We start from the raw sequence: 14692 nt of genomic DNA on the forward strand, positions 1-14692 counted from the left end.
TATTGCATAACCAAGCGTTTTATTAGTGTGGAAAGATGAGGACAAAAAGAGGACATGTCCGAGCATCTTCGGACCGGTGAAATCCAGAACGCAACGACCCGAAAAGGAAGAAGCGGTGCGCCGGAAAAGGAAAAAGGGGGCGGGGCGGGGCGATGAAAACGCACACGTGGCAAATGCGCCTGCCGTAGCGCACCGTTTAAAACGCTCAATGTTTTGTCTTTATGTTTTGTTTTTTTTATTTGGCAACCGGTTGGAAATATTAAACGCGTCGTGAGTGCAAACAACCCCAAGCCGCCCCCGCGGCCGGAAGGCTAACGGCGGAGGCCCGCTCGGCAGCGCGTGGGGAAAAGCCCAACGTCCCGCGGCCGCCTTCCGACGCTAACCTCGCGAGCTAACGCGACGAGCCGACGCCGTTAAATGGCGTCAAACGCCGCGGCTGACCCTCGAACCGACATCGGGCGGGAGTCGGCTTCGGGAGCCGACGCCAGGCTGCCTTGAGGGGGTCAACCTCACGAGTTGGCTTTGGAAGCTAATCAAGAAGCGAGAGTCGTAGGCGGACCCTCCTCGGCGCGGTCGCCCGCAGATTGGGAAAGACGGCGTGACAAGAGGGAGAAAAAGCAGGAAACACAACAGGAAGACTCAAGCTATTTTTCGGGGCTGCGCTGGATGAAGCGTGACGGCTTAAGGCTTGTTTGCGGCCACGTCGCCCAAACGGGAAGCGGCGGCGCCGCGCGTGACGACGCCCCGGCTTGGCCGGATGCTCGTCACGGCGGGGCGCGCGCACTTTTTTTTTTTTTTTTTTTCCTTTAGGGACCGGCCCCTAGGAGGCGGCAGCGGTCGCGTGCTAACTTTGGTTGACAGGAAGTGCAAGTTTTTGCATAAGGAACTTTGTCCGGCTTCCTCAGGGGAATTTGCTGGATTGGCACGACGGGAGACGGGAAGACAACGTTCCGGGCGGGCCGGCGTTCCGGGGAGGCCGGTCAGGCGCGTAGCCAATCGCGTCGCGCCCGGGACTTCCGCGTCAAGCGACACAACTTGTTTTTTTCCCTTCCCGCTTTATTGATTTCATCGGATCGGTTCGCTTCCGTCCACGGCGTGATTGTCGTCAGCGAGCGCGGTTCGCCTTTCCGTAAACGTCTACGGGAGAATCCGCTAGCCGCGTCGGCTTTGAGGCGTTTGCCCAGCCGCCGGCTGCCACGAGTCGCTCGTTTCTCAAAGGTTCAAGTTGCCGTTAGCTTCCTCGTGGCTGCGGGGAGCGTCGGCGCCGTCGCCGGAGGAAGCGGAGAGCGGGTGCTGGCGCTGGCTGCGGGCCAATAGGCTAACGGCGCCGTTTTGCCGACCCAACGGCCACGCCGCTGACGTTTTATTGGCGCCGTGCGAAATAAGCAGGTCGGACCTCTTCCCTGCCGCGTGCACCTTCACACGAGTCCATCAAATATTGCATTGCGTCCCCTTACCGCGTACGGGCGCCAAATTGATCGACGCGGCCGCGGGAACGGACAACCGAGCCGCGGCCGTCGGCTCGGCTGCTCGCTCGAACTTTAGGGCGCGGCGCCGGCCGGGCGGGAGAGGGCCGACCGGGTTAGGGGGAGGCGGGGCGATCGAAGGGGAGGAGGTGGAAAGGAAGCGGCCATGTCACGTGACTAACTACATCATCACTAACACTACGACATGCACGTGTTTCATATTGTATACTTAAGTACGTACGTATAAGTTCATATTTATACATCGGCGGCTGGGCCGCGCCCCCTCCGCGCCGAGCCGAGCGCTCGTCTCTCTGAGGGCGGCCGATCGCCGAGGGCGAACAAACGACGAGAAATGACGCGAAAAGTCGCCCCCCAAAAACAACATTTTCGAAAATGGAATGAAAAAAAAGACAAGTTTTCAAAATGCGGTCAGCCCTCGCTATTGGCACGGACGGCAAAAATTGGCAAACGATGAAGCCAAACGTCGGCGTATTTCTTAAGAACAAAGGTTGCATACTTGCAAAGGGGGGGCACCTTTGATTACGGTCCCAAGAGTTGCCGGGTTTCTTTGCAAGTTTCTTGGGGCCGCCGGAGTAAAGGGGCGCAATCGGTGCCGACGGCCAAGGCTGAAAGTCGAAAGACGCAAACCGCCCCGTCAAATCAAAGTCCGGGCGAGCGGACCTTTTGAAAGGCTTCCGCCGCGTCGCGACGACGTCCCGTTTTGTCTTTGCGCATCCCGTTTTAGAGTCCGGGGGTGCTGGCGGACTTCCGGGGAAACAAATCAAAACTTTCAAGAGCAGCTCGGAGCTTCCAAACATTGCACTTTTTCCTCATCTGCGCTTTCCTTCACGTTCCGATATTTCAGATTGAATACGAGGGGACGGAAGAGGCGCGCTCGCGAGACGACCGGCGAGCCGACGGGCCCCGTCCGCTCGCGGCTCCTTCCGAGAGGTGGGCCCGCCCCCGGCGGCGGAGTCGTGCCGACCGGCCCCCGCCCGCTCTCGGCTCTTTCCGGAAAGTCGCCCTTCCGGGGGGCAGAGTCTATGGGGGGGCGGGGGGTATTAGCTGGTGATCAGAGCCCTCCCCTCGTTGATGCTGGGGGAGGGGGGGGGGGGGGGTCGCAGCAGAGGATGAGAGTTGTCTCGTTTCGGCCCCGCCCTCGAAAAACAGAAGGGCGTCGGGGGCGGGGCTGCGACTTTCGGACCTTCCCCTCAGCCGCGGGTCGGGCGCTGGCGGGCGGAGTCGGGCGCGGGAGGACGGTGCGCATCGAGGTGGGCCTCGGGAGTCCGTCCTTATCCCAGGTACCACTGGGGAAGGAAACGAAAAGAGCACACGTGGTCAGCGCGGCGCGTCGCCCACTCCGCCCAAAGTAGTTACGGTGGCTTCTCGGGTGACCTTGCGGCCGGCAAGTGCTCGTCCGCCAATAATTCTCGCGTCGAACTCTAGGAAAGCTATCGATCGGCGCGCGTCCCGGCCGTCCGGCGATGTCCGGTCGCTCGGGGCGACCGGACGGCCCGGGACGTGACCGCCATGGCCCAGGCGACGCAACGCCAACCCCACCCTGCGTCCCCTTTTCTTTACATTCATCTCACACGCGCGCGCGCTTATAAACGATGCGCATCGTTTAGAAAATGTATTCTGGAAGAAAAAAGTGAAAGCAAAAGTTTGGGTGCGTGTGCGTGTGTAAGCATTGTCTGCAGACTGGTAGTGATTGACTGTGTGCGTGTGTGTGCGCGCGCGTGACAGAGGAGAAGAAGAAGAGTGGAAGGTTAGTTTTTAATCAATACAACTTGCTGACGTCGGGACTTTTCTTCCTCGCTCTGCACCGCAGACTGTCCTGAAAACACTCTCCCCGCGAGTGCGTGCGTGCGTGCGCGTGTGTGGGCATGTTGCCGGCAGGGTGAAGATGAGGACGATAAAGCTAATAAGTCAAGACGACAACGCGGAGGAGCTTAATGACTCTTCGCGTCGTTAGCATAGCATGCTAACCCTAAGCGTGCGTCTCAAGCAAACAGGTGTAAAAGATTATTGCGCTCTTCCTCTCTGGCTGCGCGTGCGGCTCACGCGGCTGAGTCAGCGCGTCTCACGCGCACGGTCACCTTGACGATCGCGCACGCGAGGCATCGAGGCGAGTGAGTGAGTTTGGGCCGCGTGGCTTCACGTCGCCGTTCGCGCCGAGCGCCCCGCCCCCCGCCCGGAGAAGGGCCTCGGCCCGCGACACGGACGGGCCAGCGCGTCGCCGCGCCGGGCGACGGCACCAACCGAAAAGTCCGTCCCCTTCTTTTGTCGACGAGGCCAGCTGCGCTAAATAGCGCGACAGCTAAGTGTCAGCGTGGGGGTGGGCGTTTACCTGCGGCTGCTGAGGGAGGTTGAAGGCGGGCTCTCGCGGCCCCACGCTGACGAATCGCTGAGCGGGAGAGCCGGCGGGCGGGGCCGAGTACGCTGAGGAGCACGCGCAAAACAGCCAAAGTCACTTCCCGCCCGTTTTCCCGCAGAAGCAAAAAGGCGCCAGGCGTTTGCGGGCGGGCGGGCGGGCGCACTCACTGGGCGAAGACGGCGAGTTGCCGCCCCCCTCGGCGGCGGCGGAGGAGGCGGGCGGCTTGGCGTCGACGGGCAGCGGCACGGGCCGGGCCATGGGAGGCGGCGGAGGGGGGGGCAGCATGGGTGTGGGCAGGAAAGGATTGTGGACTTTTCCCTGGGAGCTACCATTAGACTGGGGGGGGGGTAACAGTAATGACTCAGGCCATAAATAACAACGAGTCACTTGCGCTGCCGCCCGCGTGCGTGCGTGCGAGAGGGCCGTATCGATCGGCTGTCTAGACGCGTGCGCGCGTATATCAACTAACACACAAACACTACAGGGCACCCCCCTATCGAGAAAAGGCATCAAAGTGCAAATATTCGCCTATATACTGCGCGTGTACAAGTCGACCTGGCCGCGTCATGCGTTTGAAGGCCAGGACGCAGGAAGAGAACCTTTTTCTTTTCAAATGAGAGCGACCCGATTGGAACTTGAAGCGAGATATTGCTCGGTCGCGCCGCAAGACGCCTCACGCCTTCATTTGCCCGGCTGCTTTAGCAGACGGCTCCGAAAGCGGACCCGCGATGTAACACCGGCTATCTTCTGGTGGAGCGCCGCTACGGCTGCACGCGCAGAGGTCCGCGTAGCCTGCGCGCGCGCCCCACGTTGAGAAAGCTCACCTGCGCGGCCGTCTGAGCGGAGTCGGGACACACCAGCTGCACGAAATCCTTGAGGGGGTCTTGCGGGTGGTACCTGATGGCGGCGTGTGAGAAGTAGGAGGCGGGCTGCTGCAGGATGGGCGACGACGAGAAGTGCAGGCCCGAGGGCGGCGCGTGCGGGCTGGCTGCGCACACACACACGCCTGTCAGCGCCATGCGAAGGCGCCGGCGGCCGCAAGGGATTTTTTCCCTTCTTTGCCGCCTCAGGTCTGACTTTGGCACAGCTCGAAGGCGTGCCAGGGCGGGAGGTGAACCCTCGCAAGGGTTGGGGTCAGGGCGCCGGCGAAGGAAGAAGACAAAAACAACAGAAGGAAGGGAGGAAAGCCGGGCGGAATCAACCGAGGAAAGCAAGAAGGAAGCTGGGCGCAAAGCGGGCGGACGGGCGGTAAAAGGAAGTCAGAGGAGAGCAAGGCGGGACGAAAAGAAGCAAAGCGGGCCAAGACCCGAGAGGAGCCGAGGAAAGGTCACCGCGGGGAGGGAGGAGGGAGGAGGGAGGGAAGGCCCTTTACCTTGTCGAGAGATGAAGGAGCTAGCTAGCGAGCCGCGGAGCTTATATCCCGCTAGCCGGCAACAGGAGGAAAGGAGAAGCGGCGTGAGCGCCGACGGAAAGGAGAAGCGGCGCCAGCGCCGACGGAAAGGAGAAGCGGCGCTACCTGGCTCCTCGTGCCAGCCGCCGGCCTGGCCGGCGCCGCCCGGCGAGCGGCCCTGGCCGGCGTAGTACGAGTCCTCCCCGGGACTGTCGCCGTCCTCCTCCATGCACTTGATGCGCTTGGCCGAGCTGACGCGCAAAGGTCGGGCTCGTTATTGCCGTTCCTCCGTTCGCTAAGCGGCGCCGCCAAAGCTTGCGCGTTTGCTTGCGGGCCGGCCGCGGCGGTTTGCGCGCGTACCTGGACGAGGAGGTGCTGGGCAGGGGCCTCCTCACGGCGCCGGGGCTCACGCCGTAGTAGGACGAGCCGTCCAGGTCGGCCAGCGAGAAGTTGGGGCCCGTGCCGGCGGCGATGGGGGCTGGACGGACGCGGGCGCAAGCGTTAGTCGCAAACGCCGGCCGGGCCGTCGGCGCGCGCGCGGCGCCGGATGGCGGAGCTGCTCTCGGAAGGAAGTGAGGAGGGCGGGAAGGAAGCCGCGAAACGGGAAGGCGGGAGAGAGGGAAGGCCAGCGTTTGACGAGAAACGCGCTAAAGGAAAGGAAAGGAAAACAACAAGCAGCGTTGACCCCCCCCCCCTCGTCTTTATTGACAGAGAGCAGGATGGTGTGATGAAAAGAGGGGGAGTCCTGACAAGACCTGCCGGCTACACAACACTTTTCTGCACACCTCAGCACTGTCCATCTATCACACGCGCGCGCGCGCGCGCGCGCACGCGCACTTGGCATTTTGATGCGGAAGCCTGAATTGTTGGCTTCGTAAGGCCATAAAAGTCACAGTTGACGTCCGGCCGCGTTAACTGCGTGCCGGCAACGTGCAGGCCGCCTTTTCTAAATGCAAGCGCCAAGGCTGCCGATGCTCACGAACACGTGAGCGCGCCAAAGGGCAGTTTTGCTAGGAAGGAAGGAAGGAAGGAGGGAAGGAAGGAGGGAAGGAAGGAAGGGAGGAAGGAAGGAGGGAAGGTGTGCTTTCATCATCCGTCGTCCGACCGGGAGAGCCTAGCCCTCACGCGCGCACACGCACGCGCGCGCGCGCGCCTCCGCCGACGTGGCCTACGACAGGAAGTGAGCGACAGGCATGAGGGGGAGGGGGCCGACGCCCGCGTTCAGTCAAGTGACCAATTACACTAAGTACACTACATCACTGACCCCGCCCCCCGTACCGCTTTAATAGAATATTGATCCGAGCGCGCGCGCACACGCGATGATATGCGTAATGGCTGAAGAACGCCAAGGTCACCTGACGCACAGCGACTGAGTGTGAGCACATCGTTTTCCCCAACGTATGAGGGGTCGGTCCGGAGACCCGAACCTGCGCAAAGTTGTCCGCCGCACGCACGCGCCTGGCGTCGCCGTGACAACTTTGCTCGGGACTTTTGCCAAAGTGCTACGACGTCGTCGGCGGCAGCCAATCGGCGCTCAGGACGTACACGAGTGAGTGAGGCTTGGTGGGGGGGGGCAATTGAGTGAGGACGGCGACCTTTAAAAAGCGCAGACGCGCGCGCACATAGACAGACAGACAGACAGCGTGAGAGAGGGCGATCTGTTCGCAAAGCGCCTGTCAGCATCTCGTCGCGGCTCCGCCCCCTGAGCGGTCCCGCCCACCAGCACCGCGGCGCCATCCATCACGCGCGCAGAGGCGCGTCGCTCGTCTTTTGCTTACTCTGTGAGACTCGAACAAGTTCGGAGACGCTGAAAACTCCCGGAGTGACAAAACTGTCCTGGAAACCCAAATGGCCTGAAAGACAACACACGCACGCACGCAGAAAGATGTCTTATCGTTCCGCTCATCGTCGACGTCACCTGAGGCAGTAACGTGAGGCAGTAATGAAGTAACGAATACGGCGATATCCTGCATTTAGGCCATACTGATGAATGGATTTTACTGTGTAGAATAACAGATACAGACCGCCAAATCCAAGGCTGCTGTAATTGAGGCGGGTATTCGCCGGGATATTACAGGCTAACTGAAATACAACAACTTCCTGTAAATAATAACTTCACAATATTCCACGGCTCCTTTCGGAGGCCGCCGCGTCTGCGGAGGCCGCTCACCGTTCTCCGCCTGCTCTTTGATGTCGGACTCGCCGGCCTGGTTGGGGCTCTCCGATTGGCCGCCCTCTGCAACACACGCACACACGCACACACAGGCGTGAGTCAGGCTCCCCCCCGCCGCGCAGAGGCCGCGACCCGACCCGACCCGACCCGACCCGACCCGACCCGGCCGTCCGAGAAAGACCGAGCGCGACCGACGACGCGCGCGCAGGCGGGTACCGCACGCCGGTATGCGCCAACGCGCACAAAGACGAATTCCCACGGCGCGGGAGACACCCCCAATAGAAAATGGATACGCGAGCGCCAGGGCGCCGTCCCTCGCCCGCCCTGGCGCCAGACGCCAGCAAATGGCGCCGGCCGACGCGACAACGCCCCCGCCCCCAAAACATCAATGGCGCCGGCCATCTTGACGCGGCCGCCATTTTGCGGAGGCCTTTGGATGCGCGACGCTCACCGCCAAACGGGAGCCCGGCCGCCATCTTAAATCCCCGGCGAGCATTTCGAAGCCTGCGTCCGTTTCCTTTGAGCGGCGTGCAAAACGCGGTTTCAATGGCGACGCCTGCCCCCGTTTTACCCCGGATGGACCTGAATGGACTCCGTTCGAACGGGTCGCGCCAGGCGATCGATCGCAAGTCAAAGTAGGAGACGCTTCGTACTTTCGTCAAAGTAGAAGACGCTACGTACTTGGATCCTACGTTTCATTTGCTCAGACGGCTTGGTTAGGCACTAGGAAAAAATGTACCCGGATTCACATACTTTGCTTTGGCGCAACCACGTGACAAGACACACACACACACACACACACAAGACAGACACACACAAGACAGACGCACTGAAGTGTACTCGACTGGTTTTTGTCAACTCATGCAGCCTTTTCACTCAAGGAGACTTGACGTGGGAGACCGCGATCCGGTTGAGCGCTTGCGGTGAATCCATTGACAGCATCAATGAAGAGTCCCTTGCAAGGCGCGTCAACTTTTGCGCTGCCTTGCGTCGCCTCGAGCCGCTCCGTCGGCCGCGCGTGCAATACGCGCAGCGCCAGCAGTGGGCGCTAATTCCCCCTTTTGCTTCTTGGCCGCTTTTTGGGGTCGTCACGGTGGTCAGCGAAAGGACACCCTCACCGCAAAAGGGATGAAAACCGCCCTAGCGTAGACCTCCAGAATGCTGTGTGACATCACCATGCCCCCCCCCCCCAATCTAGCATTATCAGCGCCACTAACAACCCTGAAAAACACAACAACAAAGGTGCACTTCTCATCATGCATATTTCATACCGACAGATGAACAAATGACATATTTATGCACAAGACGATGGGGGGGCATCACGAGATAAGCGCCTCTCATTAGCATTGGCGCGCTGCAGTGACTCAGCCCATCGGGCTAATGGAGAGCGCGGCCACCTAAAGATGGAAGCGGCCACTTTTCTTGTGCGCCCCTCCCCCTCGCACGGCAGCTGACTGGTGAGATAAATGATCCGGAGCACTTAAGAGCCCAAGCCGGAACGCGCTTCACACGCTCGACGCGAGCCGGCTGCCGCGATGCTCCCCCGCGCGCCCGATTGGCCGTCAGCACACGCGTGAGTGTGTGCGTGTTGGGGGGGGGGGGGGCACGCATTCCCATTATTCCTGTGCCCATTCTTGTATTTAAAACGACGACCGGCAAAAGTCCATTTGAGGACGCACTTTGATCGGCCGACCGACGCTTTACGTATACACGCCGTATGTACGTGTACGTCCGTACGCGTAACCTCTTCTGCCAGTCGATCGAGCCGAATTGGCCCAACGCGCACAAACGGACGCGCGCGTAGCTTTGCGCCCAAGCGACCACCCCGGAAGATCAAAGTGGGTCAGTTGCGGTCACGCGTCCAGCAGCTAATTGGCGTCGGGAATCGATCGTCCGACAGCGGGCCGAGCGGAAGGCCGGCACGCGCGCGGGCTTTTTCCGCTTCCCGACCACCTGCTGCGGGCCCGGCCCAAAAGTCGCGGCGACCCCGTGACACGCAAAGCGGCGAGGCCATCGGGCCGCGTCGCGCCTTGTCCCTCGGCGTCTCCGGAGCCATTAGAGAAATCGATGAGGGGGGGCAGCGGGCGGGGCCTTCTTCCTCCCGTGCGGGAGCCGCATCTAAATTATGAATACGCTCTGTGTTGTCCGTGTCAACTTTGAGCTGGACGCCGCATCGGGGCGTGTGCGCGGGTCTGTCAATATCTCAATACGCGCACGTGTGTGTGTGTGTCGCACAGCGCTTTTGTGTGTGTCAGACTGAAAGCGTGCTGCGTGTGCGAGTGCAGCCGAAGCAGATGCTATCGGCTGACACGCACAGGTTCTACGAAGAATGGGGGGGGGGGAGTCGCAAGATGCCCGGGAGGAAAATCCTCCAAGCGGTGGCAGCGGGAATTGGGGGGGTGGGGGTCGTTCACGTTCAAGTACTTCCTGTTGTACGTTAGGCCTGTTGCTACACACCGTATTCTTCCACCCCCTCCCTTTCATAACACTCATCTCTTGACAAACTCCTTCATATTGGCCCATCTTATCTTATCTAATCTTATAGTTGATCTCATCATACGTCCTGTGAGGACAGGAAGAACCTGGATCTTTGGCCCAAGTTATGTTGCGTTTATGTGCGCAGTCCGCACGCGCCCTCAATGTTTGATGAATTGAAAGTCAATGTGCGGAAGTGTCAAAGGACATTTTAATCTGTCTTGGGGGGGGGCGACAAAGCGAACCCAAAGAAGCCCAAGGGAGGCGTCCCAAAGAGCCAACGTTGTTGTGAAAGTTCATCAGAAGGACAACGCATAAGGGGATGAGGAGAGAGGGGAAGGAGCGGAACCGAGCCCCGCCCCTCCCGCGGCGTCACGCGAGCCGCAACCGAGATGCAAAAGTCCCGCGCCTTATGGGAGGCACTGAACCCCCCCCCATGCATCATGTTTACTGGCTGTCACTTGCTAAATTGTTCTTGCTGCGACCTGAGTCCCTCCGGGTGGCTCTCAGATGGGGGGGGGGGGGCGCTTGGCCCAGGGAGCGGGCGCGTCGTCGCCATGGAGCACAGGCCGACGAGACGTTTGAAGTTGTTCTCTTCAAGAGTGAAGACCATTAGGCTCACACACACTCCCCTACCGCCGCGCGGCATCCTTGGGAGGCGGCGGTGACCTGAGGACGCGGAGGGCGGGGCCAAATGAATTGCTCTGCGGACCATTACGACGAGGAGGACCTGTCCTACCTGCGCTGACTCAGCAGCTGCGCTCAGTCCATCCGTCTAATGGACGGAGACCCAATTTCATTAGCGGGAAGCCGCACTCTGTCGGCGCGCGCTGCGCGCGGCCGTGCGCCACCCCCGCCGTCCTTGCGCCACATGCGGGGCCGTGCGCCACCCCCGCCGTCCTTGCGCCACATGCGGGGCCGTGCGCCACCCCCGCCGTCCTTGCGCCACATGCGGGGCCGTGCGCCACCCCCGCCGTCCTTGCGCCATATGCGGGGCCGTGCGCCACCCCCGCCGTCCTTGCGCCATATGCGGCGCCGTGCGCCACTCGCAAGGTTGGGGTTGAATTCCCGTAAACCGGGCCTCAGGTGCCCCGCAAGAGAGGTCGGAGGCAGACTTTTCAACACCCACCCCCCCCCCACTCAATAATTAAGAGCGAACATCTGACGAGCAGCTGCAGGCACACAACAAGAAAAAGACAAGCGTGGCTGCTTTGTGTCTTCCTTTTGCCTCCTGGATGCATGCCAAAATATCCAGCGCGTTTCCCTAAACAACGCATTCAACCCAACCCCCCCCTCGACTAAGAAAAAAAAAAAAAACAACTAAACTACACCCCAGTATCCCCCATGCATCAAATCGCTTTTGTTCTAAAGTTCTTCAAGGCACCAAACTTTGTGTTGACTTTGATTGACACGCGCACACGCAAGGTGCTTTTCCAGGGTAGCGGGGACACCCCCTGGACATCCGGCCTTTCCCCGAGCTCAACCTTAAGCATGGCAACAGATTGCCAAATTTCATTCCCACGATGCGCTAAAAGCAAGCCTTGGCCCTCAAGGAGCGATCGAAACGAGCGCAAGGGCTCAGTAAAACCCACGATATGTTGCCCAACATCCAGCAAAAACCAAAGGCGCGCGGCCCTCGTGCACAAAACAAAGACGCTTGCGTGCATGAGTGTGTTGCGGGAGCCCGAGAAGCCACCCGCCACCAAGACGCCACCCGCCGCCAAGACGCCACCAAGACGCCACCAAAGACGCCACCCGCCCAGAGGCAGCGCCGGGCCGTCGGCGGCACGTCGGTCAACAGGGGCAGTTTGAGAAGCTTTGAAAATATTTTCAAATCCAGGCGACGCCTTCATCCTTCGGGGTCCTCATCACGCGCTTGTCAATTCGGAGCATTTTTTGAAGTACGAAGCGCGCCCGCTTGTAAAGCGGAGCCGGATCGAGCCAGACAAGTCCTCACGGAGTAAGGAAAGTTGCTGTCGCCGCTCCGCCCGATGCGACCAAAGGCGCCGGACCACACGGGGACCAAAGTCCCCCGAAGCTCCGGCGGACGGGCGCGTCGGCGAACGGACCGGAGTCCGGGAAAAGTCCGTTTCAAGCCGCCGCGTATGGCGCGACCTCGGCCCGAGACCGAAGCGAGCGCGACGTCGGAGAAGTCCCGGCTCCGAGCGGCCCGGCCCCGCCCGGGGCCCTCGCTCGCGCCCGGCCCCGCCCGGGGCCCTCGCTCGCGCCCGGCCCCACCCGGAGCCCTCGCTCGCGCCCTCGCCCTTCCACGGCGAACTCACCAGCCCTTTCTTGGGCCGGGGGTACTCGGACCGGGCTTTCGAGTGGGGGCGAGGCGCGCCCGGGGTCGAGCCGAGCCGCTTTTGAGCCAGGCTCGGGCCTTCGGCGTCAGTCTTCTCCCCCTCCCGCCTTTCTGAGCGCGCCGCGTTCAAGGGGCCCGACGGCAGCCGCCGCAAACGAGGACCGGGCCGGCGTTCGGGCCTTCGGCCTCTCGCCGTCCCTCGCCCGCCCCGGCGCCTGACCCCGCCCGCGCCCGATTAGCTTGGCGCCCGTCTACGCGGCAGAGGACCCGTCGCGTTCGGGCGCCCGTCGGCGGACTTACCGGCGCGGACGAAGTAGGCCAGGTAGAGGTCCAGCTCCTTTACGGAGACGCCGATGTGGTGGGGCTGGACGCAGAGGCCCGGGTTGGCGCAGCGCGGCGACTTGAGCAGGCGCTCGCCGTCGGTGCTCTCCAGCGGCACGCCCTTGAAGAGGATGACCATGACCAGGTCCAGGCGCCAGACCTTGTCGGCCTGCCGCAGGCAGTCGATGCGGCGCATCTTGCCCTTCTGGTCCGGGTTGGAGAGCACGCAGCAAGGCGCCTTCTTGGCCGTCACGCTCAGCACGAAGTCCTCGCGGAACTCGGGCCGGATGTCCTTGCGCAGCTTGGCCAGCAGGCGGCTGGCCCACTTCTGCTTCACCTCCGCCTTCTCGGCCAGCAGCTCGTCCTTGACGGCCCGCTCCTCCTCCTTGGACATGCGCTTCTCGTGCTTCTTGAAGTACTTCCTCTTGCGCGCCTGCAGGTTGAACCAGGTGTAGGCGAAGGCCCGCACCTGCGGCAGCAGCGCCTCGATGAACGGGTGGAACTCGTCCTGCGGGGCACAGGGACGCCCGCGTCAGTTTGCCCCGAGGAGGGCGCGGCGACGCCCCGTCCGGTTGCCCCGCCGCGCGCGTGTGAGTGTGTGTGTGTGCGCGTGTACGTGTATGTGTGTGGGGGGGACATGCAGGACGCCGGCCCTCGGAATTGGCCGCGGCTGCCCCGCGCGGTCTTTGGCTTTTTCTTTGGCTCGGGCTCGGCCTTTTGCCCGCGCGTCGCGCTAACTTTGATGCTCCAAGCGTTTTACCGGCTTGCCGAGAACGCAAACCCACGCGGGTCCAAGGCGAGCAAAGGGCCAACGGAGCCGCAACTGGCGGTTTTTGGCAGAGCGAAAAAAAATTCAAAAAAATCAAGAAAGCGCGTCAGCCTGCCAATGTCTGCATCCAGGCATAAATAATGGCAACGCGAGTGGAGCTTTTTTTTCTTATTCTTGCTTCACCTCCTCTCACAGTTTGTATTTTTATTTTCTATTGATTGGATTCCTTGCGCCCTTGCCTACACCAGCGCACGCGCGCGCGCGCGCGCCCCTCGGCGTCTCTATGACGACAGCGCCACTTTTTGCTCATTGCCAATTAGTAAACAAAGAAATCGTGTTGATTTTTGTTATGTTTCGGCCTCATAAAACACGAGCGCCGACAAATCATTTTGTTTGAATCGAGGCTTTTCCGAATATTCCCGACGGAAGTTCCGGATCGATGAAGACCATCCTTCGTGGGGATGCGCGTTGCCCGGCCGCCATGCTGTCAAAAACGCAGCGATCTTTCCCGTTCATTTTCAGCGCACCCTCGCATGGATAATAAAAGGGACGAAATGTGCTTCCGTCGAGGCCGGGTCGCGTTCACGAACATCTCGTGCCGCATGCGAGCGGATCGAAAAGAAGTGCGAGTTCCGTTTCTTTCCGATGATTTACGCGTGGCGCGCAGCCGTTTCTTTTTGGGACTGGAAGGTCTTCCGGGATGCGCCAGCGGCAAAACTTTGTCGGGTCGCGAACGTTCGGTGCCGGGCCGGGCCGGGCCGGGCCGGGCCGGGCCGGGCCGCTCCAACTTGGGCGGAGCTGCGAACTTCGGCGAAGTGACCTACCTGCGTGAGACAAAGCGGCGAGTACATGACTGGTCCGGGCCCGGTCCGGCTCCGGGGACGCGCGCGCGCGCGCGTGCGCGAGAGCAGCCGGGATTCGGGCGCGGGGAGTCGGGGAAGCCCTCCAGTCGCCCTCCGCTCACATTTCCGAGCGCGGCCGGAGCCGTGACCCCCGCTTCGGCTTTTACAGGCTGGGGGCCCGCCGCCGCCGCCGTCCGAGGAGCGGCAAAGTGTTCCGAGCGCCGTCGCCGGAGTCCGAGCCGCGCGGGCTGGGGGCCCGGGCGCGGGAGCGGGAGCGGGGCTCCCGCATGCCGTCGCCGAAGCGAGGGGGACGGCGGGAGGGGGGGAGGAGGGAGGGAAGGAGGGAGGGAGGGGGGGAGGGGGAGGGGCAGAGAGCCACTCGCGGCCGCTAGAAGAGCGCGGCGGAATCGGCGCCCGTCCGGACCTGCGCGATCGCTCGCTCGCTCGCTCGCTCGCTCCGACCGGACGAGCTGACTGAAGCCTCCGCGCGCACGCTTGAGCGCGCACTCCCGTGGCTTATCGATCCCCGGCCAGCGCCAGAGAGAGAGAGAGAGAGAAGGGGGGGGGGCAGAGAGAG

The 14692-nt window shown here is 61.8% G+C and overlaps 1 protein-coding gene across 3 annotated transcripts in view; it reads right to left on the reverse strand.

The window, feature by feature from the left end:
- nfia (nuclear factor I/A) overlaps positions 1 to 14692 on the reverse strand; it is a 22319-nt gene continuing 7627 nt past the window's right edge. Inside the window, exons 1-11 of one of the 3 annotated variants that reach the window (XM_088425212.1) lie at positions 14098 to 14637; positions 12484 to 13012; positions 7404 to 7469; positions 7012 to 7086; positions 5594 to 5711; positions 5360 to 5484; positions 5216 to 5266; positions 4668 to 4831; positions 4011 to 4179; positions 3817 to 3908; positions 1 to 2773 (exon numbers count right to left, since the gene is read on the reverse strand). In XM_088425212.1, the coding sequence (XP_088281338.1) occupies positions 2759 to 2773; positions 3817 to 3908; positions 4011 to 4179; positions 4668 to 4831; positions 5216 to 5266; positions 5360 to 5484; positions 5594 to 5711; positions 7012 to 7086; positions 7404 to 7469; positions 12484 to 13012; positions 14098 to 14124 (1431 nt within the window). In that variant the 5' untranslated portion in view covers positions 14125 to 14637 and the 3' untranslated portion in view covers positions 1 to 2758. Of the gene's footprint in view, positions 2774 to 3816; positions 3909 to 4010; positions 4180 to 4667; positions 4832 to 5215; positions 5267 to 5359; positions 5485 to 5593; positions 5712 to 7011; positions 7087 to 7403; positions 7470 to 12483; positions 13013 to 14097; positions 14638 to 14692 lie in introns of those variants that run through there. The other 2 variants (XM_088425211.1, XM_088425210.1) reach the window with 2 other exon arrangements.

This window comes from Hippichthys cyanospilos, chromosome 10, assembly GCF_059441005.1.
Source record: "Hippichthys cyanospilos isolate Australia breed blue-spotted pipefish chromosome 10, RoL_Hcya_1.0, whole genome shotgun sequence".
NCBI lineage: Eukaryota > Metazoa > Chordata > Actinopteri > Syngnathiformes > Syngnathidae > Hippichthys > Hippichthys cyanospilos.